At 48.0% G+C, this 26,226-nt stretch overlaps 1 protein-coding gene across 5 annotated transcripts in view; it reads left to right on the top strand.

Annotated features, from left to right (window-relative positions):
- Nucleotides 1–26,226, top strand: part of babo (TGF-beta receptor type-1 babo) — a 44,285-nt gene that overhangs the window by 3,021 nt on the left and 15,038 nt on the right. For 2 of the 5 annotated variants that reach the window (XM_033473173.2, XM_033473172.2), the window contains exons 2-3: nucleotides 7,464–7,575; nucleotides 22,686–22,894. In XM_033473173.2, the coding sequence (XP_033329064.1) occupies nucleotides 7,464–7,575; nucleotides 22,686–22,894 (321 nt within the window). Of the gene's footprint in view, nucleotides 1–7,463; nucleotides 7,576–10,702; nucleotides 10,864–18,581; nucleotides 18,734–22,685; nucleotides 22,895–26,226 lie in introns of all 5 variants that reach the window. The other 3 variants (XM_033473174.2, XM_033473176.2, XM_033473175.2) reach the window with 3 other exon arrangements.

Genomic DNA, 26,226 nt, shown 5'->3' with positions numbered 1-26,226 from the left:
AACTACACACTCGAATACGTTTTCATTTTTCCAAAGTCTGCTCGCGCTTACTCGATCGCTCGACACTCGCGTAATTATTTTCATAGAACAAGCATCCGATCATTCCGAATTCCGCCCGTTCGAAGCAATCGATCTCGAAAGGGCGCGAGATCCGCGATCGGATATCCGATACGTGACCGACAAAAACATATATACATAAATCGCTTCGAAGCTTGTATATAAATTTTTATTTCGAAACCATGCGCAATCGATTCAACGCGGTTTTATTGTACAGAGCGAATCCAGCAACTGGACCGGCTGGCCCGTAACTTTGTTTCCATCGCAGCTAGCAACACGTTGCTCGGGCAAATTTTGCATTGTTTATCAAGTTCTATCGTTGCGTCGAGCGGTTCAATTTCTCGTACAAGCGCATCGGTGCAGTTGCAGAGGACGATCAAACATTTTCTTTTTAACTACAACGCTTCGGCTATTCGATACAATGCCGAAACGGTCTATTCGATTTTTGTGCAACACTTTTGAATCGCAAATATAGTTTGTTACGTTTGGAGCACTGTTCAGGGTGAAACAGGTTCGAGCATACGCGGTTCTTGCTAGGCTGACAACGAGAGATTTCGCTGGAAACGTTATGCACGATTACGCGTGTATTAAAAGTTTTAACGGTTCGAATTGCACGTAACGCATTACAACGCGTGTCAGGTGCGTAAAGCGTAAAGCATGTCAGACGTTACTGCTACATTACCGGTACTACCGTACAAGCGTTCGCATTATGGACAATTCGTGCCGTTATAAATTTGATACGCGCGACGTTTTGAAAAATGTTTGTCACAGAACGTTGAGCAGTTGTCACACAATAATTTCTGTATATAAAATTTCACGAAACTAACAGCTTGCGCCGCGTTGTGGAAAAATATATTATTTGCTATTATATCCATATAATCGCAAGGAAAGAAATTTTCGTCCCGACCTAAAAGAAGAAAGGAAAATGTGCACCGAATAAATTCGAAATCCATCGCGAGTCAAACTCGGTGCTAAAAGTCGAAGATTCGAAGCGCGCTCCTTCGTGCTCGCGATTGAGAAATTTCTCAATTTTGTTCGACGAGGTTATCGATAATTCGAGACCGAGACCGAAGGATTCGGAAGGAACACGACGCGAGAGTTCCGGCGCACGATAATGTTCGCAACGAAGTGTCTTCCGGCGCAAGTGGCTCCGATAATAGCAAGAATGTATATTTAGCGAATCGAGTTTTCAATCTGCTCGAGGACGTGGGTGTATCTCTCTCGAATCGCGGAGGAAACGCTCGCGTAATCTCCGGGCCTAACAATACGCCTGACCGAGTACAGATTTATCCCGGTAGATAATAAATTCCACGGTTGAATTAACACGTGTTACGCGCCGCTTCGTGAATTGCAATTTCGCATTTCGCATTTCGCGTTTCGCCCCGGCGCGACGCGGCGTGGGAGTATCTTTCTCCGCTTTCCATTTTCCACCGTGTAGGCGTGCATCTTTCTCTCTTCCTTTCTCCAGCTCGCGGAGGAAACGCTCTTGTAATCTCCTTAATCCACCGGTGTATTTAACGCTGCTGCTTCTTCTTCTTCTCCTTCTCCTCCTCCTTCTTCTTAATCTTCTGTTTTTTCTGCCGCTCTTTTTTTCAGGAGCTCGCAGTACTACTAATTACGCGGGCATGGCTGTAAGGGAGCAATTAAGTCGTTGTTTGGGAAATTAACGCGTTCGAGCGTTTTTCGTGTTCGCGAGGACCGTACGGATCGCGGTTGTTTTTAAAGTTATATAATAATCTCATTCGACGCGTTTCAACGTCGACGCGAAAATTGTTTAAAGTTTCCGTGGAAAACGAATTTTTGCCGCTGCGCGGCGATCGTTGGTCGCAATCGTCGACGGTCGAGAAGCGGCTTTCAATTTTTTGTCGAAGCGAGCAAAAAGACGCGATTCGATTTTGAATTTTACATTGAGAACAAGTTGTAGAAATATCGAGGAAATACGCGGAAGGAGCGTTACGTTCGAATGCAAATTCTTCTATTTCGATCGCGGAGTTCGAAGCGGCAATAAATAACTGAATAAACAGCATATTTTTAAAGCCGCTTCTGTATTTCTGTATTCGCATCTTCGCGATGTCTAGAAAACTGGTTTACGGCAATATGTAAAACGTATTTGACAAAGAAGACAATAGAAGTTCGCACGCGTCGGAATACTAATGCAGATTGAATAAGTTATATGATAAACGGTGTAAAATTTCGGATCGGAAGATCGATCGAGGCTACGCGGCCGATTCGATCGCGCACGAATCGCAGATTGCATCGTCATCGATGCACGCGCGCGTCTCTACGCAGGAACGACGATGGTTCGCGACGATTCCAGCAAACTCGCGGCAGCTCGTTACGTGTTACGACATAATTGTTTTGTTTATGATCGGAAAAAATCGGCGGATCAATAATTCATAGATAGCCTGTTGATCTCGCACTGGTCCGCGTTTATTAATTAGAATCAAGGAAATCGTCCACTTTTCTTGCCGGCCCGAGATTGAAAATTACCAGCCAGAAATTGCACCTCGCCGCGCTTGATTTATCGTCGGAATTCATTAACGATCCTGGACGTCTCGTGGTTGACATTCGAACGAAACGTTCGATCGGCAAACTTGCAAACAAACTTTAACTTGCCGAGACACGCGATTCGGTTTTCAAAATAGTCTTTTTATTCCGACGATATCCCAATGACCTGCCGACGCTCGCTGAAAAGCGATCGGACATCGATAATAAACATCGACCGTCGGAATAAATTATAGTTCGTTCGGCGATCGGATGGGAGAGTCTAGGCGATCGCGAGTATTTTTAATATCGCGTAAGCCGCTAAATCGAGTCCGTTGTTTACAGTTTCGAACGATCGTCGTCCGATTCCTGGCGAAACCGTTGGCCCGTGCCGGCGATATTGCTCTCTGAAAATGGTCCGCGACCGAGAACCGCTGTCTCGCGCGTCCACCGATCTCTCATCTAAACTAGAAAAGCTTGTTCCTTTCCTTTTTAAAAGAATATCGATGCTGGATCACCGAGAACGCGTATCCTCGAGAAGAACGTAAATCGCGATACATTCGTATTCGATTCTGTGCTCGATATCGTCCGGATGTCCGAGTGTCGCGATTTACCGTTGTTGCTTCGAGTTCTACCAAACGTAAAATTCTTTTCGAAATCCCGTTCGAATTCCTAGATCGGTCGACTTCCGAAGGAAATTGCAATCGTTTCGTCGCTGTTGCTTTTTTTCTTCCGAAAACTGTAACTTGGATGCGTAACGCTGTTTTAAATTGCAAAATCTACATTCCCTCGGATATTCGAGTATCGACGACAAGAGAACAGAATCGCGTTTCGACGCGAAACGACGCAACAACGTTCGTACTTAAAAGGCTATTGCTAAAAATCACCATCGGACTCGCGAAAGTGCGGCGTCGGGTTAACAAAACGCGCAATCAGGAGTCGCCGATCCTTGACGATATCCTCTATCAACCACCATCCGGAGATTATCTTTCAAGGAATCGTCGGACTGGAGCAATGACGCTGAAACGTGTACCGTCCGCCGTGTAATTTATTCTGTGGCGCAGATCCGTGATTGGCCCCGTAACCATCGCGCGATTTGTATTTAGAGCTGCGATTCTCAACAGGCTAGGCGGGTCGAACGAGAACCGGACCGATCTCGAATTTTGCGTCGATTGTACCTAGAGGGGTGGGATCGAGAATCGAGACGCGATTCGTTGTTCGCCGGAAGGTCTTTGCTCTTTCACGGCGCGGGGCCACGTTTTATTCCACAATTTATTCGGTTTATTACTTCACTCCCTAAGATTGTCCACAAAAATGGACAATTTGGGAAGAGGAGATACGATTGTTCGACTATTTTTATAGTCACGAATTGTCAAGAACTATAAAAACGTGCTGCAAGGCTCGAATAATCGTATCTTCTCTTCTCAAATTGTCCATTTTTCTGCTCGATCCGAGCGTCAGTTTGGGAGACATCGCTATATTTCGACTTTGTAAAGGAACATCGAAACGATTTCGAGTTTTCCTCGGTAGACGCGTCCGTACGAAAAATACGACTACGAATCGCGTTTAAAGCGAACATCCGCTGATCCATTATCTATCCGGGTGAACAAATTCGTTGGCTGATCCGTCATCTTAGTCGGTAGGTTGAATTGTTCAATTTCAGAAGGAAATTCGATGGAACAACGTCGAGCGTTGGACGGAAACGTTCGTCCTCGTCCGCCGCCTCTCGTCTCGGCGTGTTCACCGGCAAACTCTCGTTCCGTTAACGTTTTGTTAGCCGTTAGTCGTTCAACTCGATTATAGTTGCTCGCTTCTGATGCGAGTGCTTTCGTATCGCGGTCGCTCGACAAAAGCTGTTTGCGAGGGAAGTTTACCGCACCCTCGGCAGAACTTTTATCTGTATCTGTATCTGTATCTGTATCTGCATCTGCATCTGTATCTGTATCTGTATCTGTATCTGCATCTGCATCTGCATCTGTATCTGTATCTGTCTCGCGTCGAACAATGCTGCGAAACGATGTCACTTTAATCCATCGGAAGCTTTACCATCCATCAGATATTAAATCGAAGAATCTAATCGTGTCCTTGTTCCATTGTTTCCGTCCGACGGACAAATGTTCTGCCATTTGCTACGTCAATCCTAAAGCAGGGCATCGTAACCCGATTCTAGTTGAGCAAAATCATCATCTTGCGTCTCTCTCTCTATCTCTCTCTCTACGTGAATACCTATCTACATATAGATTACCTATCTATGAATAAACGAAAGTAATCCGAAGCACGAGCATCGTAATAATTTGATTTCTGATATTTCGCGATGTATGCGCAAGTCGGCCGATCTCATTCCCGTTTCTCATTGGTCACTGTTTTTCGTTGACTCGTAAACAAAGTCGCGGATTTTGTACTCGCGTTAAGGAGAAAGTTACATCGAACGACCTCGGAAATCCCTCGTTTCCCGTTTGCCAGCGACTCTTAGGACACTCTGTATATCGACAGATTTTCCAGGGTTCGCGAATTAAATTAATTTGATTTTGTGAAAATCTTTGGGGTCGATTTTCGGCGATTATCGCGTCGACGTGCCGCGAGTCCCGCGGACCGATCTGGGTCCCGGTACCAACAACGAGCAGTTATCGGACGTCCATCGACCTAGTTCCAAGAAAGGACCTAATAGACCCGCAAAAAATGCTTCGCAAGGGTCGGCATCGATGGGAATTTCTCGCACAGGTAGCTAGCTCTTCTCTCGGGTTTCGTGTTTCGCGTTTCGCAGTCCTTCGGCTCGATGCGGCCGCGGCTGCGGCGCGGCGGATTCTTCGAACCGTTCTCTCTCTGCTCTCTGCTCTCTGCTCTCGGCTCGGGAGAGCAGCATCCGATGTGGGCGTGCGCTAATGACTTGAATTAAACTCGTTTCGTCGAGTCGTGCACCACGGCCCGAAAACGTAGCTACTTATGTCTCGGCGGCCCTCGACGGATGAGACGTATTACGCTCGGCCCGGCATTCTTTTCTGTGAATCGACCTGAGCGAGAGAGAGAGAGAGAGAGAGAGAGAGAGAGAGAGAGAGAGAATCGAGATTTGAATTCCGTCGGTGGCCTCGGCGCGGCGGTCCCTGAGATCGGGTCGCTTTGAACTCGCATAACGCCAACGCCGCTTATCGTCGATCGAACTCGCCGGAAATCGTATCTCGCGATGCTCGATTCGGTGGCCGATCGCCGATTTCGCCGCGGTCATTATGTCATCGTGTTATCGATGATCGCGGTCGAGTATTCCGGGTGATGCACTGGACTCGGACGATCCGACAACGAGTCTCGCGCGATTCTCGGAATTACCGTTGGCATCGCTCGTTACAGATTATGTATTATGTTAACGATATTCGGGTTTTTCGTGTCATTGTTCGCTCGCCGTCGAAGCTTCCAAATCGGAAAACGCGGTAATAGCAGCTCTTATTAGCAATTTTTAGAGCCATCGCATTCCAATTCCAACTTCGATTCCACAGATTATAATTATTTGAGGTTTATGTCTGTAATAAATACCAGTTTAATATCATCCGAACGTGTTGGACCGTGAATTTTAATGGGTCGACGATAACGCAACTATCTTTAAATTGTTCTAACGTTTTTACCGTTTTGTGCTCGATCTATCGATTTTTTCGACAAACGCATAATCCAAACGCGATCCAATTTAAATATAATCGTACTCGAACGATAGCATTCAAGATCGTAATTCCAAATGGAATTTGCATAATTGTAAATTAAAGAGAGAATATCAAATTGTTCGCATCTTATCGATCGCTCCAGCGAGCTCGCGATAACGTACGCGAGTCCGAGGCGCCGAGAAGCTTCGAATTAGTGTCTCTCGAATGAAATTTAGGTGTCTCGGTTTCCCAAGCAATTAGTTTCGCTGTTCAAGGATCTTATTCGGTAGAGTTTTCGAGCAACGCACGGTAAGGTCACCGCCGAAAAAAAAGATGCGTTAACTTCGGAACGATTGCGTCACCATCGACGCGATAAATTGTTGAGCAAATAATGCCGGCATGGTTGTTCGCGATAGATCCTGGTACATTCGAGCCTCGAGCTACGCTTTTTCAAGCTCGTCCGGTTAGCTCGAGCGAGTCTCGCTTTCTGGCGGAGATGGACAAGAATCTCTTCGAAGATAACGAGCGGGAGCCGCGCGTGACCGAGCGCGATCGAAATCGTTCGAAAATATACATCGCTGTCTCTGCGAAGCGAACACTGTGAAAACATATTTTCCGTTTAGAAAGCACAGATGCGATCCCAACGTAAATATCGTAGCAATTTTTTATATCGAGCGGAGGGTTCGATCGCGCGAACGCGTTGTCAAATTTATTCGGTTGTCCCCACCTTTCCGGCTAATTCAACTTCTTCTGGAAGTTTTACGTAATCGTGGACGTCGCGCGAACAAAAAACGAAAGCATATACATATTATTTTGTCAACACTTTTCGGAATATTCGATCGCTCTGCTATCGAAGCATCCTTCAACGACAATAACAGTATTCGCGACTTCGACCAAACATTTTCTGTCGCGAATATTCTATATGCGATTAGAACCTTTCGCCTGCGATACTTTCTAACGAGATCGATAATTTTGAGAACATTCGACTCGTAAACTCCTCCATCCAGCTGCTCCAATCGCCGAGCACCGACTCCCCGGTGTCGAAGCGATCGATACGAAAGATTCGTGAAAACGACCTTTTAGTGGCCCATCGAAGATACGATCGGCTTCGTTATCGGCTACGTTTCGCTCTTATCGCTGGTACGCGATCGACCCACGACTCCGCGTCGCGACGCGAAGCGAAGCGACAGAAATCAACTTTTCGTGCATCGAAACCGAAATTACGTCGAAATTCGGCGGAATTCGTCGGAGCTCTTTCAAATTTGCTAAATGTTCGTTTTTCTTTTGGTTTTCCAGGACTGAAGTGTCACTGCGATATTTGCGCCGATACCAATCACACGTGCGTGACCGACGGCTATTGTTTCGCCAGCACCAGCTTGGAGAACGATGTTATCACGTACGCTCGGAGGTAACGTATACGTGCATGCGTGCTGGCGCTAGGAGAGAGCAATTCCACTGACAAAAATTTTGTTCAACGTCGTATTACAGCCGAGTGTATTCGTACCCGGTACTCGGTACTCGGTACTCGGTACTCTATGACCATCCGATCGATCGTCTATAGTCTATGAACTCGCTCGCTATTCCCCACAGTCCACACAGCCCCCTTTCCCGATCCCCTCTCCAGAAGTCGTAGAAATTTTGCGAATCGCGATAATCGCGAATTATCGAGAGCACCGTACGCTAACACATTTCGACGCGAACGAGCATTCGCGGTTCCGCGCTAAAACGGTCCCGATTTTAACGCCGAATCGACCTTCGTCGATCGAACGACCCGCTTCGAATCTTTTATTCGAATATCGCGATCGAATCATAGACCCGGATATTTCGAGGTCGATTCGACCACGCGTTATAACGCGATAGATAGATAGATCGTTCTCGCGAACGTGGAACACGATCGCGGTATTATTCTGTACGCGGTTCGATCTTCGATTACGCATCCGACTTGTACAGAAAAAGTTGGCGCAGCTTCTCGAGAATAGCAGAATGTTGTTCGCGCGAAATGTGTTACGGACCGTAATCGTGTCGCGTCACGATTCGAGTCAAAGTTTGTACTTTGAAATATCGTGCAGCGAATTGTGTAACGAAGCCGTTGCGGATAACGTAACGCCGTGTAGATTAAACGATCGGTGCTAATCTTAATGCACGTTAAGCCGACAAGAAGTTAGGGAATCCGGAAATTTGAAAATTATAAAATTCTCCGAGCAAATAAAATAATTGCGATAGCGACAGAATCGCGGGAATCGTCGCATCGCAATTATTTTGCAAGAGAAAGAAAACGGTACAGCGGAGTATACGACGCAAACACGGCGCTGCCGTTGAATTTTCCTGTCGAATCGATCGGTAGACGGTGTCCAAAGTTAACGACTGTTTATCTCAGCGATAAAAGGTCCAGAGTAACCGGTGAATTTTTGTTTTATCGTTTCTCGCTCGAACGGGACGCATCAAAATTGCTACATGTTATCGTTATTACATAATTTCGATATTGTTTTCGGGTTGCGATCGTTTTATCGAGACGAGTTCGTCGATTTCGATACAGATTGCTCGAAAACATCCATTTCAAGAGGTCTTCCTGTTTTCTAGAATCGTAAAAACGATGTTGAAACGCGTATTTCGCGCTTGTTCGAGTACTCCTATATTTTGGCTGACTTTTGTACGTCGCGTGTACCAATAGCGTCGATATTTTATCTATTGGAAGATTCGTGTCTCCTCGATTTCCCTACTTTCGTTAATTTTAAGGAATACGGAACGTTTTCTTGCGCCAATCGAATTCCGTCGATAGAGTGAAACGAAATGAAATGAAAGTCCACAGAAAATAGTAATTCGAAAAGTTTTCAATCGCTGTCCAGCATTTGCGGCAACCAGAACATTTTATGGATAATTTAACAGAAGAATACGGCGTCGCGTTGTTTCCGAGCCACCGTGTAGATTAGCCAAATATTTCGAGTACTCGGGAACCTTCCGGGTAATTCTCGGCCCTTCGATCGCATTCACCGCGAAAGGAAGTTGAACGAACAGTCACGTTCTGTTACTGTTACTGCTACTGCTACTGTTACTGTTACTGTTACTGTTACTGTTACTGTTACTGTTACCGTTACCGTTACCGTTACCGTTACCGTTACCGTTACCGTTACCGTTACCGATCGATTCCCCCGTTGTAGTTTCTAGGAACGTTTTAGCCGCTTTTTTCCAGTTGGCCCTGCGGGGCATGATTATCGCCTGGTTCGGCAGCTTCGACGGAAACGAATTATTATTGTTGTCGGCCGGTGGTCGCGTTGGCAACGCTTCGCGACGCCGAATTATCCAGATTTCTCACCCGCGACTGCGACGCGACCAATCGATCTTCCATTCCCAGTATTTCCATTATTCCCAGTATTCTTTCGCTCATCCGATTGATTTTTGAAAATGATCGAGTACTTTCTAGTAAACGCGTGGGGGTAGCCAAAAGTAAGAGAAACAGTCCCGAAACAGTCGGAAAACAACGGTTCCTACGCGTTGTATCCGCTGTAATATCGGTTGTCTTCGATCGACGCTCCAACGGCGAACCTTTTTCACTCCTTAGGATCGTTCACGATTTTGCTTATCGATTTCTTTCGATACGTCTTCCTCTTCGTTCGGTTCGTTTCTTCGATCGGTTCGATCGGTGTAATTTCTTTGAAAAATTCTCGAGGATCGTTGATAGAACACCGTCGACGACGAAATCGAAGAAAATCGACCGAGAGACGATACGCCGACGGTCCGAGGTCGCAGACGTCCGGATGGAGCTTAAATGTTTAACGCCCCAGACGGATAATTTGGATAATTCAGCCGGAGATCGTCTCGAAAATAGCGTGGCCGAGATTATTTGATTGGTCGAGGTCGAGACGCGAAAGCGGCGCACGAGAATTTCTTGCCATCGAACGATCGCGTTCGGTATCGCTTTTTCCCTCGGGCGAACAATTTAGTGCGATACCGAGCCTTTTCAGTCTTCTAAACCGCTGGATTCCGACGATTCGAAATTCAAAATCAAACCTTCGATTCTCAAAAGCTAAACCAGTTACAGCAATTGGAAAACGATCGAATTTTTCGCCGTTCTTTTTTGCACGCGAAGCAAACGGATCTGTTTTTATCTTTTGCTAAAAAAGTTCAAGACAACTAGAAACTAGTAAACACGGGAGACCAGCGATAAGAAAGCTTTGTACAAAAACCTCCGAAGTCCGTTTAAATTATAGCGCTCTAGCCTAGAGTGCGGATTAACGCTTTACTTACCGGGGAAGCCTGTTCCAAAATGTTCGATCATCGTGCCGTACGCGCAAGGAGCTCGATAATTTTCTTTTAAACAACGGCTTCGGAAGAGGTTGTTACGCAACGTTCGTTGAATTCCGAACGAAATTGTTGCCGCTTTCGAAGCATCTTCCAAGAAACTATTAGCGAAACTTGCGGGTAGACGAAGCGACTAGCACGCGATAGAAAGCGCGATAACCGTCCAGCCGCGTGACCGCGCGATCCGACGAATCGCTAAGAAAGATGAAATAAAAATGATTCCGATGTTGCGAAAGGTGTTTCAACCGAAGCCAGTGGCTACCGCCGGAATCGCCGTTGTACTGCAACGGTAAGCCGGGTATCTATCGGTCCAGGACCTGCTGCAACGACACAGACTTTTGCAACCGGAACTTATATCCGGCCTTACTGTCTCCCGAGTCGCCTAAGTTGTCTTCAGGTATTCTTTTCAGCCGCAACGACCCATCGAGTCGCGCCTACGCCTGGTCGCGAACACGCTTCGTTGTTTATTCGTTCGTCGTTCGACGTACGAAAACGCTCATCCGCGTCGATCCCCGGCCGTACATCCGAACGATCGAACGTCGACAAATTGGATCTCGCCTACTTGAACGCATTCCTTTGTGCTCGATCGCGTGCTCTTCTGCGAACGCTCGGACTCGCGCTCTTGCGTTAACGCGTTCGTTATCGGTACAAATTCGCAACGTTCGCGATCTCGTCCTTTTTCACGAAAACGTTTAAATTCGTTTCGCAGGGAGAGCCGGTGGCAAACGGTCCCGACTTTCCGCGAAATTCGCGATTCCAGCGACAACGCGATCCGTAACTTGGTCGTTCGGATTACGACCAAGTTCCAGCAGCTCGTCGAGCCGCGTAGCAAAGTGTCCGAAGGCCGCATCCTCGCGGACTCGGTTTCCGGTCTTCCGGTCTACAGCTTTCCCTTCGTATGCTTCTGGTCTGGTGCTCCGATAGGAACACGTGTCTCGCGACTCGGGTCAATAGCTTATCGGACCACGTGGCTCCTCGGCAGACTCTCGAGCTCGAGTTCGAGTCTCGAGGCTCGAGCTGCACAGCAAAGGCCGAGACAACGAGGATGCGGCTTCAAGGCAATCTTGACTTCGGCCTGCTATTTTGGCGAAGACCGAGGCGTGCTCCTGTAGCTTTCCATCGAAATCGCAGAGTCGAACGATACGTTTTGCCAGTACTACGTTTAGCTAGTTCCGGTCAACGTTTGGAGACGAAAACGCTCGAGTTCCCTTTCCTGAACAATAGTTAAACGAATAATAATAATAATAATAATAATAATCGTGTTTTCAACGGAACGCAATCGTATGATATCGGAAGCCTGAAATCTTGCAAACGATAAAAATTAGGGCCGAAAGACGCGAATCCAGGCGTAGGAGCGACTCCGACCGGTGTAAAGTGTTGTTTTCCCTAATAAACAAAATCTTCCATTAACATCGACAAATATCCTCTAACGGTTTCTGTGAAAATACTCGTTGGCCAGAGGTATTGCGCGCGAGCGCGCGCGATACCGTACATTCGCAAAACTTGGCCGCGTGTGGGTGGCGTGTAACGCGCGATCAAAGTAGCACACTAATCCGCGCGCGGGTCGCGGCCGCTGCCGTTGCCATATGCCGGCCCGCTCGGAAGGCATGCGCAGCAGACTATTCCCATGCCGCGCGAGTTTTCTAAATCGATGCGGCCACAAATTGCAAAATGATTCGCGTAATGCTCGTTTCGGGTGTGGTTTATTCAGCCGGCGGAAATGCCGCACAGGTCTTTCCCGCGTCCCGCGAACCAGCAAAATGGCGGCTCCCGATTCTCGGCTCTCGGCTCTCGGCTACCGGCCCTGGCTCTCGACGAGTCCCGGGACGCGCGAAAGCGCGCGGCTTTTTAACGAGCTCGGCCGAACGACCGGCCGATGCAAATATTCCGCTTTGTTACGGGAAATTATCGGGCGATCGCGGGCGATCGCGCGCGATCGGCGCGGAATGGAAATTCTGCTCGTTCGACCGCACCGGCGTGCGGTGCGCCGATGGTTACGAGGATAGCTGGCATTCGCGACTCCATGAAATTTGATCCGCATAAATTTAAGCGGTGTTACCGCGAATTAGTACCGCAAGATTTCAAATCTACGCTGTCCGACAGTTTTATTGAACCATAACTCAGCCGGCATTTTTATGCGTTGATTGAGACGTTAACGCGTTCACTGGCACGCGAATTGTCCGCGTTCCACGCGTCGCGTCCATTTTACTCGCGGCGGAGCGCGTCGTCGGACGTTGCTAGTTCCGAAATAGAAATTAACTCGAATCGTTCGGTATCGTTCCCGGTGAGAAATGTCGTTTTTCTCGCAGCTCTTTCGAACCAGCGTATCGTCGCTGTCCAAGTCGAAAAGCGAACTCGACTTCCTTCGCGTAATTTCTCTATTAGCGGTCGACGCGACGTCGGTCTTCCCGTTTATCCGAAGCAAAATGTTTTATCGATGCTTTCCTTTGGACGGATAAAGTTATCGTTCTGTCCTACCAACGGCGAGAAAGAATTATTTCGCGAACAATGCCAACTATTCGAAACCAAATGTTCCATATCGCCGGTACGGTCGTCCTTATCTTCTTCGTTAAAAGCAATCTAAACAATCTATCGTTTTGGTTGTAGGTCAAGCAACAACGTGTATACGGTTATATGGTAAACGGTATACGATTCAAATTCGAGCCGATCGGTTCGCTACTTTTTTTTCTGATTTCTGAATCATGCCAAACATCGCTTTTTTAAGATACGAAAATATTGTGCTTTCGGAGTTGAAATTTCACAGAGACGTTTCCGAAGAGTTGAAAGTGGATCGATCTCTTTCTTTCACCAGCAGAGAATTTTCACGTCCGGAGAAACGAAGACTATCGAGCAGAGTTTTCCGATCGCGCGACTTCCGCGAAGATTCCTCCGCCGATCCCATTTTCTTTGAACGGAAATCAAAGATTTCTCAAAGTTTCACGGAAATATTTCCATCGCTCGCGTCGCTCGATACAGCGCGCGCGCGCGCGCGCGCGCGCCCACGCTCTTTATAGCTAACCGTGGAAACAGGCGTAATAACGAACTTCCTAACGAGATCATTAACTGCATTCCTCGCGGTGGTCGAGTGTCGCGAGCACTCGCGTTTGATTTTTGTTCCATTTCGTTTTTTCGGTTCCACGTTGTTCCGTTCCCCGCTGCTTCGCGTTCGCCTCTTCTCGCAAGCGGAAGGTGTTGCCGATGGAACCAAGTACATACGCGAGCTCCGTCGAAAGTCGAAACTATTGCAAATTTCACCGACATCGTACGTTAGATTCCTTCTTCGTTCGACGCTTTCCTGGACGATTTTACAATTCTGCCGAATGATAATAGAACAAATTTTATAACTGGACAACGATCGTTTCATTCGTTACTTTTCGTTTTGTTAAAACCGTCCGCTCGTTTCAGTCCTTGAGCGCGCGATTTTCTAAAACGGTTAAATATTTTCTTGACAATTTCTAAATGGTTTAAAATTTTTTTTAGAAGCCTTCTAACCCTTATTTTTGTTCGTACGGTTTTATGGGGAGAATATTTAGAGGTTCTATCCGAAACAGTTGGGTTTCACCGGTGCCTCGCGACACTCGAATCTACATAAATGCATATTCAATTTTCATAAGTTCTAAATTTTTCGAACGATATATTACGAATCGTAGTTCCCCTTTTAGATGTTTATATTCAAATGTGTGTTTCTCGCGTCGTCGAGACACGAAGCTCGAAATTGAGAAAGTCTCGAATATCTTGATGCCCTACGTTAAACGCTGCGGCGTAAGTATGCGCGCGTATGTATTTACAGGGGTCTGCGTCCGCTTGAAATTTCACCGGGCAAAAATATTCCTCCGGCATTTCTTTCATTCTCTCGGAAGACTCGAGCCCCGCCTCCTCGCCTCTTCGTCGTTCATATTTCACGTTTGTTAAGGTTCGTCGGTGATCGTCGGACGACCGAGAATCATGGACGATACGAAGCCACCGAGGAAAGTTCGCGCGTTTTGGAAAATTGTCTCGAGGTTTGCGCGGCTCGAGCCCGTTCGAATTTCGAGCCCGCCGAGCTCTCGAAACTTTCGGATTGCTCGATATTCGTAAGCTCCGACAATGTTTCGCGTTTCGTGTTCCGTGTTCCGTACTCGGTTATCGCGCGCGCGCGTTCTTCTTACGATTCCGGAATCGACGGATCGATCGACGACGATTCTGCGATCAAAGTCGACTCCGACTCTGCCGCCGTCCTCGATCGAGGAAACTATAGCAACGAGGCGGACACGCGACGAACATTTCGTCCAGAATCTACTTGATACGAAAGTCGTTTATTTCTTTCCGGTAGTCGACCTTCGCGTTGTACTCCGACGCGTACAGGAATACAGACTTATTATTCTTTCGTCGAACGGTTACGTTCTTCAGGGAATTCGATCATTATGCAACGAGAGGCTTTCGCGCGGACACGGACGCGGACGTTACGATTCGGCAAGACAAATATTCTCGGAGCTCGGCCAATAATAAAATCTCGCGTATTCTCGGAATAGTCCGATCGGACGTATAAGGTGCGCTGGAACCCCCTGCCCTCGTTTATTTTTTCTATTCGTTTACGTTTCTTTGAGGGGATAGCCAAATTTTCGCGGCTACTCGGCAAACGCAGGGTCGCGTTCGTTGCTGTTATTCCAGTTAAAAAGCGTTGGGAATGGTAGGAACTAGTTTACGGGTGTCTAGCCGATAGCCGTCTATTCGCAACCGAGGAAACATCGCCGCGGTCTCGTTTGATTCTTGGCTAACGATTAATTCCAGCGCACGATGCTCGGAGAGCGTGTCGCGAACGCCCAAGTTTGCGGCTACGGTGGATGCGTTTTATTCTGTACCTACTACGACCGATAAACCAAATAGATTCGTTCTTACGCAAACTGTTGCATTTACGCTCTGTTCGTTAGCGCGTTGCTCCGGACTATAGATTTTAGAGTCCAGAGATTGTAGGCGTTCGTCGGGACGCGTTGATCGTTGGTTGAACCGGTCGCGATAAAAATACAATACCAAAAAGTTTCGCTGTTTCGAGATAAATTAAATTATATTTGATCGATACGCGTGATATTCGCTTGCTCCTTTTCTTCGCACAAAGGTACATATATCGGATTATATTATTGCGAGCGATCGAATCGAACGTCGATCGCTATAAAAGACTAAAGTTTCGTCAAAGGTTTACAACGTTTGTATACGCTGGTTGTTCGCTAGAAAATGCATCCGCTGTAACCGTAGCCTAGATCGGTCCAGAGGAACGGAGAACGAAACTAACAAGTTTCTCTCGAGCCGAACCAACTAATTAACGGATTACGTGCCGATCATTATCTATCCGGTGGCGTGTACGCGAGCAAATGCGATCGCGCACGTGAATCCGAGATCTATCCGAGTTTCCTGGGTTATAAAAACGTGACTAATTATCGGGCATTATTCATCTTCCTTAATTCATCCTCGTCCATTTCTTTCTCTTTGCTTTATTTCGCGCGACCCGGCCCGGCCCGGCCTGGCGCGGGCTCTACGGCCGCCATTTTTACTCGCTGTTCCGCGAGGAATCGATCATCGATTGGACGCAGACCCCTTGGTTCTCGATTCGAAAGGGTGCACAGGGGTGGATTGTAATATTTGGACGATCGGTTTCGTTATTTCGTGTAGCATCAAAGAATGTCGCAATTATCCGTCGGATCGAGGGTACGCGTCGCCAAAAAATATATTTACCCGAGGCAAGAAAGAGTTGTTCTTCGATGAAATAACAAAGTTGGAACGCGCGCCGAGCGATCTTTTCGTTTTAATGCCCGGCGTGCCGAAAACCGAAAGCCGAGAGCCGAACGACTTTCTCACGACTTCGACGCATCGAGGAATAATTGATTTTATTTAATTCGCGTATCGAAACCGCAAATACCGCGCGGGGGACGCGCGGTGGAAGGGATGTTTCCCGTATCCGCGATTCGGTTCGGATTACCACCGTTCCGGTTCTGGATCACCTTGACACGCGTCCAGTCGCAATTTCCTCGGGCCTGCACAGCGTTTTAACCGTCTTTTCTTCGAACATTTGGTTCTACGCATAGCTGTTCCGTGCAAATGGAGGTTCCTCCGATGTCTTTTGCCGCGAATCGACGCTCGTTACGACCTACCATGGCTGAAACATTCGCGTATCCGTGCAATCATTTTCCATTTACATGTTTGTTTGGTCGGTCAATTTATCGATCGAAAGCACGCGCATCGATCTTTCGATCCCTTGCTCCGCCGCGCTTGTTCCGTTGTTTTAGACGAAAGCGCTTGGAAAAAGTTCTAATCGATGCGATCGCGAAGAAAATGGCACGGTCAGGGATTCGAAACGAACGTTTCAGCCTATAAGAAAATAAAAATACCGGAACTGTTCGAAACGTCGAACAGACGTTGACGACTCGATGAAAGTTCCGCGAACGAGATCTTGTCGTAAGATCTCGCGTTCCGATGCTTGAACGACGATCGCGCAGGAAGTTCTACGTGTACGGGCGACTATTCGTTCGTTCGAACTTGTACGACCCCGACTAACCAACATCGTTTCGCTGCATCCGCAACGAAGCTCGTTTGCTCCTAACTACCATGTTTTCTCTCTTTTATTTTGGTTTCAGTACTTTTGTTTTCTTTCTACAGATATTTACACGCGTGTACGTGCAGATTTTGTTTCGAGTTGATGTGTGATTAAGTTCGGTTTGATGCGTCGTGCCTGCTTTAATCCAGCCCTAGCCGGACGCGCGAGGATCACGAGGATATCTCGATTCTCCCTCGATCGATTCAACGAACAAACGAGCAGAACGAAACACGGGAGATCGCGCATCCTTCCCGTGTTCGATTCTTCTCATTTCATTCGTTTCTCACATTTTTCTCATTTTTCACGTTTGTCTGATTTTTCTCATATCGAGTTTGGTTTGATTTCTGTCGAAGCAACAATAGGATTTCAGGAACGACGATCTGCTACCACTGGCTACCCCCACTGCGTCAGGTACCGCAAAACGAGTGTTGAGAGTTGCACGGTGTTTTTTTCTTCTACCCCTTTCCCTGACATTTTTTAACAGTACACTTTGATTTGATACCGTTTGGGTTTCTTGATTTTGATTTTTTGTCTTTTTTCTTACACGTTTGTTGGAGTTTGTTTAGTGACCGGAGTCGCGAAACGTTTCTCGCGAGATATTCTTAGTCCGTCGTTCGGTTAACCAATAATAATTAACGAGACTCGCGATACGAGTGTTCGATCGTACGACAACGAGAGATCGCAGCGACGCGCGATCGACGCTGGTAAGACAATTTCGAAATTACGGATTTCGGAGAATAATCTCTACTCGTCGAATGTTTTATCCTTCGAAATCGATCCTTTAAGATATCGTTGATTTTATAGACATTTCGAATCGTATTAACACGCGCCTCCCCGGAATTACCCGACCTCTCCGCCCCACTCCTTGCACATCTCGAAACTGCCCGGGCTCGCGTTCTAACTTTTGCCGAGAATAAACAGATTTTGGATTATCGGCAAACTGGTTGCTACATAGTTTTGGTTCGTCTTCTAGAGCAAACGTACAAGGATCCCGAGGAAAGGAAATTTTTGTAAAAATACCGAACCGTTGCTTACATTTTCTTCGACCATTTGAATGATTCGGAATCTAATTCTCGCGATTACAAACGATCGATCGGATTATATTTGGCCAAACACTGGCTAGAATCCGAGCCCGAGCACTTTCGAACGCGAGCCATCGAACGCTTCGGATCGGCAAACGAGATCCGGGTGCAAAAAGACGGGAAAGAGGAGCCTGTAATCTTATCGTTTTACCGACGAATGAAAATCAATAGGCGGTCGAGTTCCTCCCCCGGAAGCAACGCAACCGTGCGTCCCCTCCCCTACAAAAGAACCTAACCCCATTCGTATTTCTGTTGGCGCGAGACGCGAGCCATCGCATCGGCAGGCCATGCCGCGCAAAACCGCCATCGTCGTCGACGTCATCCCTGTTCCAACCACCCCACCTCCTCCCCTCCTCGAAAACCAGCCCTGCCACCGAACTACGATACTACCACGATACTACGAAACTACGAAAGTTGGTTTGTCTGATTTATCTGAAATGAAACTGGTGCAAACTCGGCTTGAAGGTGCGTGGATAAACAGCTGTCGCCGTCACAACCCGAGCCGCTCATCTTCTGCATGACGAGCGACTCGCGGAACACGACCTTCGTCATCGAGTGCTGCAAAGAGGATTTTTGCAATCGGGATCTGAAACCTCAGCTGCATCCCCGCCCAGAAGGTATAGTCCATCGACCTGGAAGTAGCGAACACTCTGCAGGTGGCTCAGGCTTTTGCTGCAGCGCTCTTTTCTATACATATGTAGATCTATCACTGTCCTGTAGCTCTGTCTCTCTATCTCGCTCTCTCTCTCTCTCTCTCTCCTCTCTCTCTCACTCTCACTTTCTCTCTCTCTCACTTTGTCTCCAGTCCATTTTTACTTAGCAAATTACGTGTCCACCCTCCGGTAAGTTGCTCACCTCTTCGCCATTTTGTTTTCGAAAACTGCGGTTTTTCTAAAAATTCGAAGGAACGACATTTTAGCGAAGAGACGGTAGTTGAAATTTCCACGTTGCCGCAGCTACGCGAATCAACGATTCGTTATCCCGTAGAATTCCGCTATTCCGGATAGGGGGTAGCGACCGGCTCGCTTACGACTTTGCTCGCGTGGACACGTAACGTTCGTTTTAATACGTATACGCAAGTTGATCCTTTCGTAGATTGAAAAGCACTGTATATATCTTATGGGAGAACACGTAGTTGTCGAATGTCCAGCGTAGATGTTTTTCCTTGGTACCGATATCCCGATCGTGCCGATCCTCACCGAATATCATCGTAGCATTTGCATTTTCCTCCCTTCGTACTTCCAATCCTTTCGTATTATAGATCTCAGGGTTTCTCCCTTGTTATCGGGGATGAACGAATCCGAAAGCCGGATCAATTTTGGACCCCCCTCGAGAAGAAAACGCGACACTTTCAGCGAGAACAGCGAAATTCGTCCCCGTAGACGAGATCGTTCGCGATACGTAGCGTAGCCCCGGTGTTCAGTTCGTTGTACAGTTTCGCTGCTATATTTTTGATGTCGATACACCAGCTGCATCGCAACCGTTGTCTCTATTTTCATTTTCTTGCCATGACGCCTCTCTCTCCTCTTTCCACTACGCCAATTCTGCGTTATACTGCCTCCGTCTTCGGTAACGTACGTTGCACCTGCTGACACATACTCATTTTGTCTCTCTTTCTCTCTCCCCTCTATCTCTTTTCCTCTCTGTTTCTCTTTTTCTGCCGCCCACCACTCTATTATCTGCGTCTAGATACGCGTATCAATATTTTACCAAATATCACGGCGCGCGGGACGCGCACCACGCTGTCTGGCTACCTAGGAAACCGGCTACACCCTGCACCCTGCATCCTGCACCCTACGCGCCGCGCGCTGCGCGCAGTCCGCGCAGGGTCCTTCGCAACCGCGGCTCTTTTCTTTTTTAAGAGGTTCAGAGACGAGCGGCAAAAACAATTTGTATCGGTCGCGATTCCTAAATGTTCGTGACTCGAATCGAACGTCTTTTTTGTAATTTTTACGCTCCTATCCTATTCCTTCGTAGTTTTGCAGCACAGCCGGTTAAGATCGAGAACACCGATGCGCGAACATTCCGATTACAGCGATACACAACAGTTTGGTAAATAACGATTTGCAAACCGGCGCAACGGAAACAACGAAAGAGCGCAACACGTTGTTGCGCGAATGGAAGAACATTTGCCACCTATGGAAGCGCTTGTTACTTCGAGGCATCCTTCTCCTCTTTTTCTATCTTCGCTTCGAAGCGCTCCGAGACCGGAAGTTCTCCCGAGCAAACTTGGAAAGCACGTTGGTCGCATGTTGTCGTATCCTCCTCTCTGCGCTCTCCAGCAAAAGTAGATACGCGGTGACAGATCGGTAAACAGATCCTTAGAGAAAGGACATCTTTTGTAAATATTTCTCTTCGATTTCCTTTCGCACAGAATTGCTGGAAAGCGCTGGAAGCGTGGCCGCGCCGCCGCGCCAGCCTTTCTCGGCCCTCTCTCGCCTGATCCCTCTCTATACAAATCCGGTAGATTACAAGCGTTATTAACCTTTTCTGTAGTCGTCGATGTTGTTTGCAGCGGCGCGGCGCGGCGCAAGGTTCGTGCAAGTCGAGCGAAACGACGTTACAATTCACCGGATAAAAGCATTTCGTTCGAGGACGAGTGTATTACGATGTTACGTTACGAGCGAATTCGTTCGTTCGCGCCGCCAACGACGGCCAGAGACGACTCGGCGAGCGTCGAATTCTGCCGAATCGATCCGAAATTGTACAATAGCTGGCACAATGGCTGGGAGAAAAGAATCTTGCACGAGCGTTTCGCCGACGCCAGCCGCAACTATCGCAACTCTCGTTTCTGCACGTCTTTCCAGTTTGATCCGTCTATTTCCTCAGCTGTCGCGACTCGCGACTCGCGACGCATCGCTTGTCGAGGGACGGCAAAGGGCAGCGAACGGCCCGGTCGGCCCGGGTTTATCGTTCTTCTCAATTTCCCGGCCAGACTCCTTCGACGACCCGTCCTCCTCCTCACTAGCTTGTAAAACTCTTCTGTATATACATATTCGTTGTAACTGTGTCAGTTCTCCTCGGGGACTAAAATGCTTTCTTTCAGCAGCGGCGTGTCCGATAACGGAAACACTGTACATATGTATAATATACACCTCCGATAGTTTGAAGCAATCGACCGGTCACTTTATCCGGAAGAGTATGCTGTTGCCTATAAATACGCGTAATGGTATCTCGTCGTATGGTCGTTCGCGGAACAGACAATTATCGCACGAGTATTTTTAGCATCGGCCGTTTCAACGATTTCGCGAACACCGAGTTCGATCGATCGAATCGCTTCGAATCGCTGCCCCGGACTCGACGATCGTCGAGCAGAGCGTCAATATTCGTAGCTGTTTTTGCGAAATAACATTTCCGACAATTTTTAATCGTCAGAATTTATGTTATACGTTGGTCGAACATTTTTATCGAAACGACAGTTTATCGAAATTGAAATAGAATTTTCATCGGAAATGCAAAAATAGAGTAGCGAGCAACGGGACACTCCGCGGATCCGGAGTTTTTCCGTCGATCGAAGCGCGCGGCAGGAGGAACGATTCGATCGACGATCGAGGATCGAAGCACGAAGCACGGCAGGGCCGAACGAGGATCGGCCGTCCGCCGCGTTTCGGCCGCGTCCGAAGTCCGCGGCAAAAAACAATTTAATATAACAACGGCTCCTCCCGAAATGGGCCGCGATAACGACGTTATAATACAGCCCCTTAAGAGCCAAATTACTCGGGACAGAAAAAGCGACGGCGATGCGGCCGGATCGGGGAGTTATTAATGATTTATTCCCGAACGTATCGCGCCGCTGCGCCGGTGTCCTCGCGAATTTACGACCTCGTAATAAGCGTAATTTATCACGGCCGTGACAAAGCGAAGAAAAAGCACGCCGAGGAAAAAAGTGCAACGGTACGGAAGCGAAGAGGAGAAAAGCAAAGCGGCGGACCAGCTGCGGCTTTAATTTATTTACAGCGCGACGCTTCGCTTCGCTTTGCGTCGCGCAGGATCGTACGCTGTCTTGGTTGTCGCTAGGATGCGGATCGGCGAATACGATCGATTTCGGCGAACGGGAGTAGGAAAATCCTCGTAAAATAATTTCTTAGCAATCGCGTGTGTAGGAAATCGTACATGAAACATTGCATCGTTAAATTATCCTCGGCACGCTTAATTAGAAGATTATGGATTTGTGCTTACGAGGTATGTACATACCGATTATAGGATTCGTTAAATAATTGCGGTCGCGTTGAATTTCAAGGGTAATTACGAAACGATTACTTTATTAAATCGATCGAAAATTATAGAATTTTCGAGGAAAAACGCGGCGTCGTTCGCCGGAAAATCGATCGCGTTCGTCGAGGCCGGAAGGAACAGCTCTTCCCGAGGAAGAGAAAAATCTGGAGAAACGTCGGTATGCCGACGACAAGGTACCGTTAAAGGCCCGTTCGGTCCCCTCGGCCCTCGGGCCCTCGGCTCTCCGCGAGTAGAGCCGCGGGCATGAGCGCGCGAGAGGTCGCGGTTGCGACCGCGGCCGCTTCTCGCCGGGTTCGCGGACCGGATGTAGCCGTCATGTGAAATTGTTCTCAGGTGTTACGATAAGGAGAGCTCGTTCCCGTCGCCCGAGTACTCGGTCTGGTGCAACACGAATAGCACGCTACGCGGTCCAGGCGACTTGGAGTACGTGATCGCCTGCTGCAAACACTCAGACTACTGCAATCGCGACCTAAGACCCACTCTGGTAGCTCGCGAGGCCGGAGGTGGGCCCTATTCTCGTCTGGCCGATTACCTCGGACGAGGTACAGCTTCCGCGCGCGATCGCGATCGCGATTCTCCCTTCCAAGGTCGACTTCTTCCTGGAAATCCGACGCGTCGCTTCGGCCCGAGGACGAACAGAGCTTCGCGTTTAAGCCGATGCACGCGCAGCCGACTCGCCGGCTCTCAGGATCCGCGAAGACGTCCGCGCTCGTTCCGGAGCATCGGGCTCGTCGTGCCGGATCTCGATCGGTTTCTTCGAAATTTCTCCGTTCGTCGGTGTCGGGACATCGACGCTGCAGCATCCGCAAAGTCTTCGAACGTCGCAGACATTTATTCGACCCTCGAAGCTTTCCCGAAATGCTTTCGTTTACGTACGATTTAGCTCGCGCGCGTCTCGAGTATCTCGCGCGATTCCAACGACGAGAAGGGATCTCGAGAAGGAAACGTTTTGGTCGAAGTTACGCGAAAACGCTTCGAGATCGTCGACGCGTTCTCGATGCTCGAACCGGGGCAAAGATGCTTCGAAACGCGGTAGAGACCGAAAGCTCTGTTCGTTACCTATCGCAAATATACGTTTACCGCGCGGAACGAAATGTAAATGGAAGAGACGAAACACCGAAGAAAGCAAAGCGAATGGATATAATTGCATAAAATCTAGCCGGGCCCGAAGCTCGATTTCCAATTGGAACGTTGCGAGTTCGATGCTCTTGCTTCCGAGCAAATTAAAACGCCGTCCCCGTTATCGAATCGAAAGCACGCCGCGAACGGAAACTCGCGCTTATCGCGACGAAGATACTGGAATTCGCTCGATGTACGCAACTTTCTCCAATAAAGTGGATATAAAGTAGAAAAAAAATGTGAAAAATTGTCGCAGAAAAACCGACCTTGGCAAGGCGAACGCGATAAAGATAAGAAGGAAATCGGGCTTGTTTCAGATCATCGACTCCCCGATGCTTTTTGTGAATTGTCTGGGCGATCATCTCTGTCGCATATGTTTTCTCCATCTTCCGTCCCTTGTACACCTTCTCTTTGTTCGTCCAACTCGCTTGTGCCGTGCCGACACCGACATCGACAAACATGGAATACGATGCGGGGAAACCGGAAACCGAAATTCCATCATTTTTTCCTGCACCGACCATTCCGCGGGACCTTTGTTCTATCGCACGACTCGACTTGGAATCGCCGTTTCCGTTTTACGCGTTTCTATCGAGGCGTTCGTAAAATCTATCGATTCGGTTGTCCTTTCTTCGAGCGGCTCTCTTTAATCGAGACTGTGGCGAAATCGATCGCGCGAAAATAACGAGAGCGAACGTTGCCTCTTCTTTTGCAACGACGATATCGCCCGCGAGACCCGAGCGGTTGCAACTCGCGACTTTATACGCGATACGGTTTCGTTCGATCGTTTCACTCGAAGAAACAATTTAGAAACGAAGAACGACAATTGTTCGCGCGAAACACCGATACCAAGAACGTTAAAACTTCCATATTAGTCGACAGCGACGTTTCTTTTCGCTGATCACGGATAGCAAAGCGTATCGGCTTCCTTTCGTTCGATCGCTTCGCTTGCCTGGAAATTCGCTCTTCGATCGTGAAAGTTCCTGTTTTACCTGCTAAATACGATCCAGATCGTTCAGTCGACTAGACGCGAACCGAAAGTTCGCCGCGCGACTCGCCTACGAAAGTTCTCGTTCGCGCGGAGCACTTTTCGAAATTTAGGTCGTCGCCGATTAACTTTTCGCGTGCTCCGTGATCGATGGATAACATTTGCGAACGAACGATCGTTTCAACCGTGGACGGAATGGAAAATAAAGCGGAGGTGCGGACGGAGTGAACGAACGTAAATAAAGTACGATAGAAACGTGGACGAAGCGAGATAAAACTCTCTCGATAGACTAAAGAATAAAACGGAGGCGCGGACAGGCTAAACGAACATAAATCAAATACGAATGTAGGCAGAATAAAGTAAAACTCTCGATAGAATAAGAATAAAGCGGAGGAGCGACGAATAAACGGAATCGAGTGTAAAGCAACGGATCGGTCGGAGAGAAGGAGGAGAAGCGGAGAAACGTGTAAAGTAAAAATAGAAAATAAAATAGCTACGATCGTCGATTACCGATTACCCGAACTATCGTCCCTGCGTCAACGTTCATTGTACGATTCTCCAACGAAATAGTCGAGCGGTGAAACTAATTGCAAGTAACGTTATCCGGACGTCGGATAAGAGAGGTTTCACCGTGGTTAAACGCATTTTAGCCGATTCTGTAATAATTTGAGTATCCTTCCAATCGGGTCCGATCGCGTATTATTACGTTCTTCTCTTTCCATTATCCGAAAACGTTTTCATTTCAAATACAGAGATGGTATTTATCGAGGGTTGCGAGACCGGTGACTAAAAAAACGCCCAACCTTGTCGAAAAGATAGAAAAGCGCCTAATAGCGGCGAGGAAACGTAAACGTGTCCAACGGTGTTCGGAAAGTAAGAACGTCTGCAAAGAATAATGGCCACCGACGGAGCAGTCTCGAGAAAGGTAATCAAATTTCCCAATAAAAATCGAACGCGATTTCTGCCAGCGGTAATCGGGTGTATATCATCGGAACAATTTATCGCAGGACTCGTGACAAACATGTTTTCCCAGGAACGATGCTCGAATTAATCGCAGCCGCGTCAACCGTACCGTTTCGAATCGATTCCGATGTATCGAACAACACGCCTCGCCTCCCGCTTCCCTCTTTCTCCATCCTCTCCACCGGCTCCATTTCTCGCTTTTTCTCTCTCCGACCCTCGGTCTCGCTGCAGCGGCTCTCTCTCTCTCTCTTCGGCCGCCGCTAAACGAGAGATACTCTCGAGTATTTTGCGAGCGATATCGGCATTATCGGCCGCGCGTAATATACAAGCGGCCGCGATTTTCGCGGACCGCGCGTAATTCGATGATGTCACGATCGGCCCGCTGGATTCTGTTTCTGTATCATCCGCATCTGTTTACAGGACGGGAGAGGGCTCGGCGGATGATAATACACGCTTCGCAAGCTGCTCGCGGATAAGATAATGCCGAATATTATATTCTTACGCCTGGTAATCGCATTCTGCTCCGATTCCGACTCCGCTCCGACTCGACTCCGACCGCGACTCCGACTCGAGGAGATAAAACCGAGATGTCCGGACGCTCGAAACTCGAAACTCGAAACTCGGGAATTTCATTTCGCGAGCGCGTCGCTCCTGTTCTCGTATCTGAAATATTCAGGCTCGTGATACTTTCCAAGCAGATTAGAAAGTATGCTCGCGGTGATCCATGATCGCGCTGGAATCGATTTCATTTCGAGTCGTTTCGTTTCACGCGGGATTCCCTCGAACGACTTTCTCGCCGCGTGGACC

Source organism: Megalopta genalis, chromosome 4, assembly GCF_051020955.1.
Source record: "Megalopta genalis isolate 19385.01 chromosome 4, iyMegGena1_principal, whole genome shotgun sequence".
In the NCBI taxonomy this organism is placed as follows: domain Eukaryota; kingdom Metazoa; phylum Arthropoda; class Insecta; order Hymenoptera; family Halictidae; genus Megalopta; species Megalopta genalis.
This window is presented reverse-complemented; position numbering and strand designations above follow the sequence as displayed.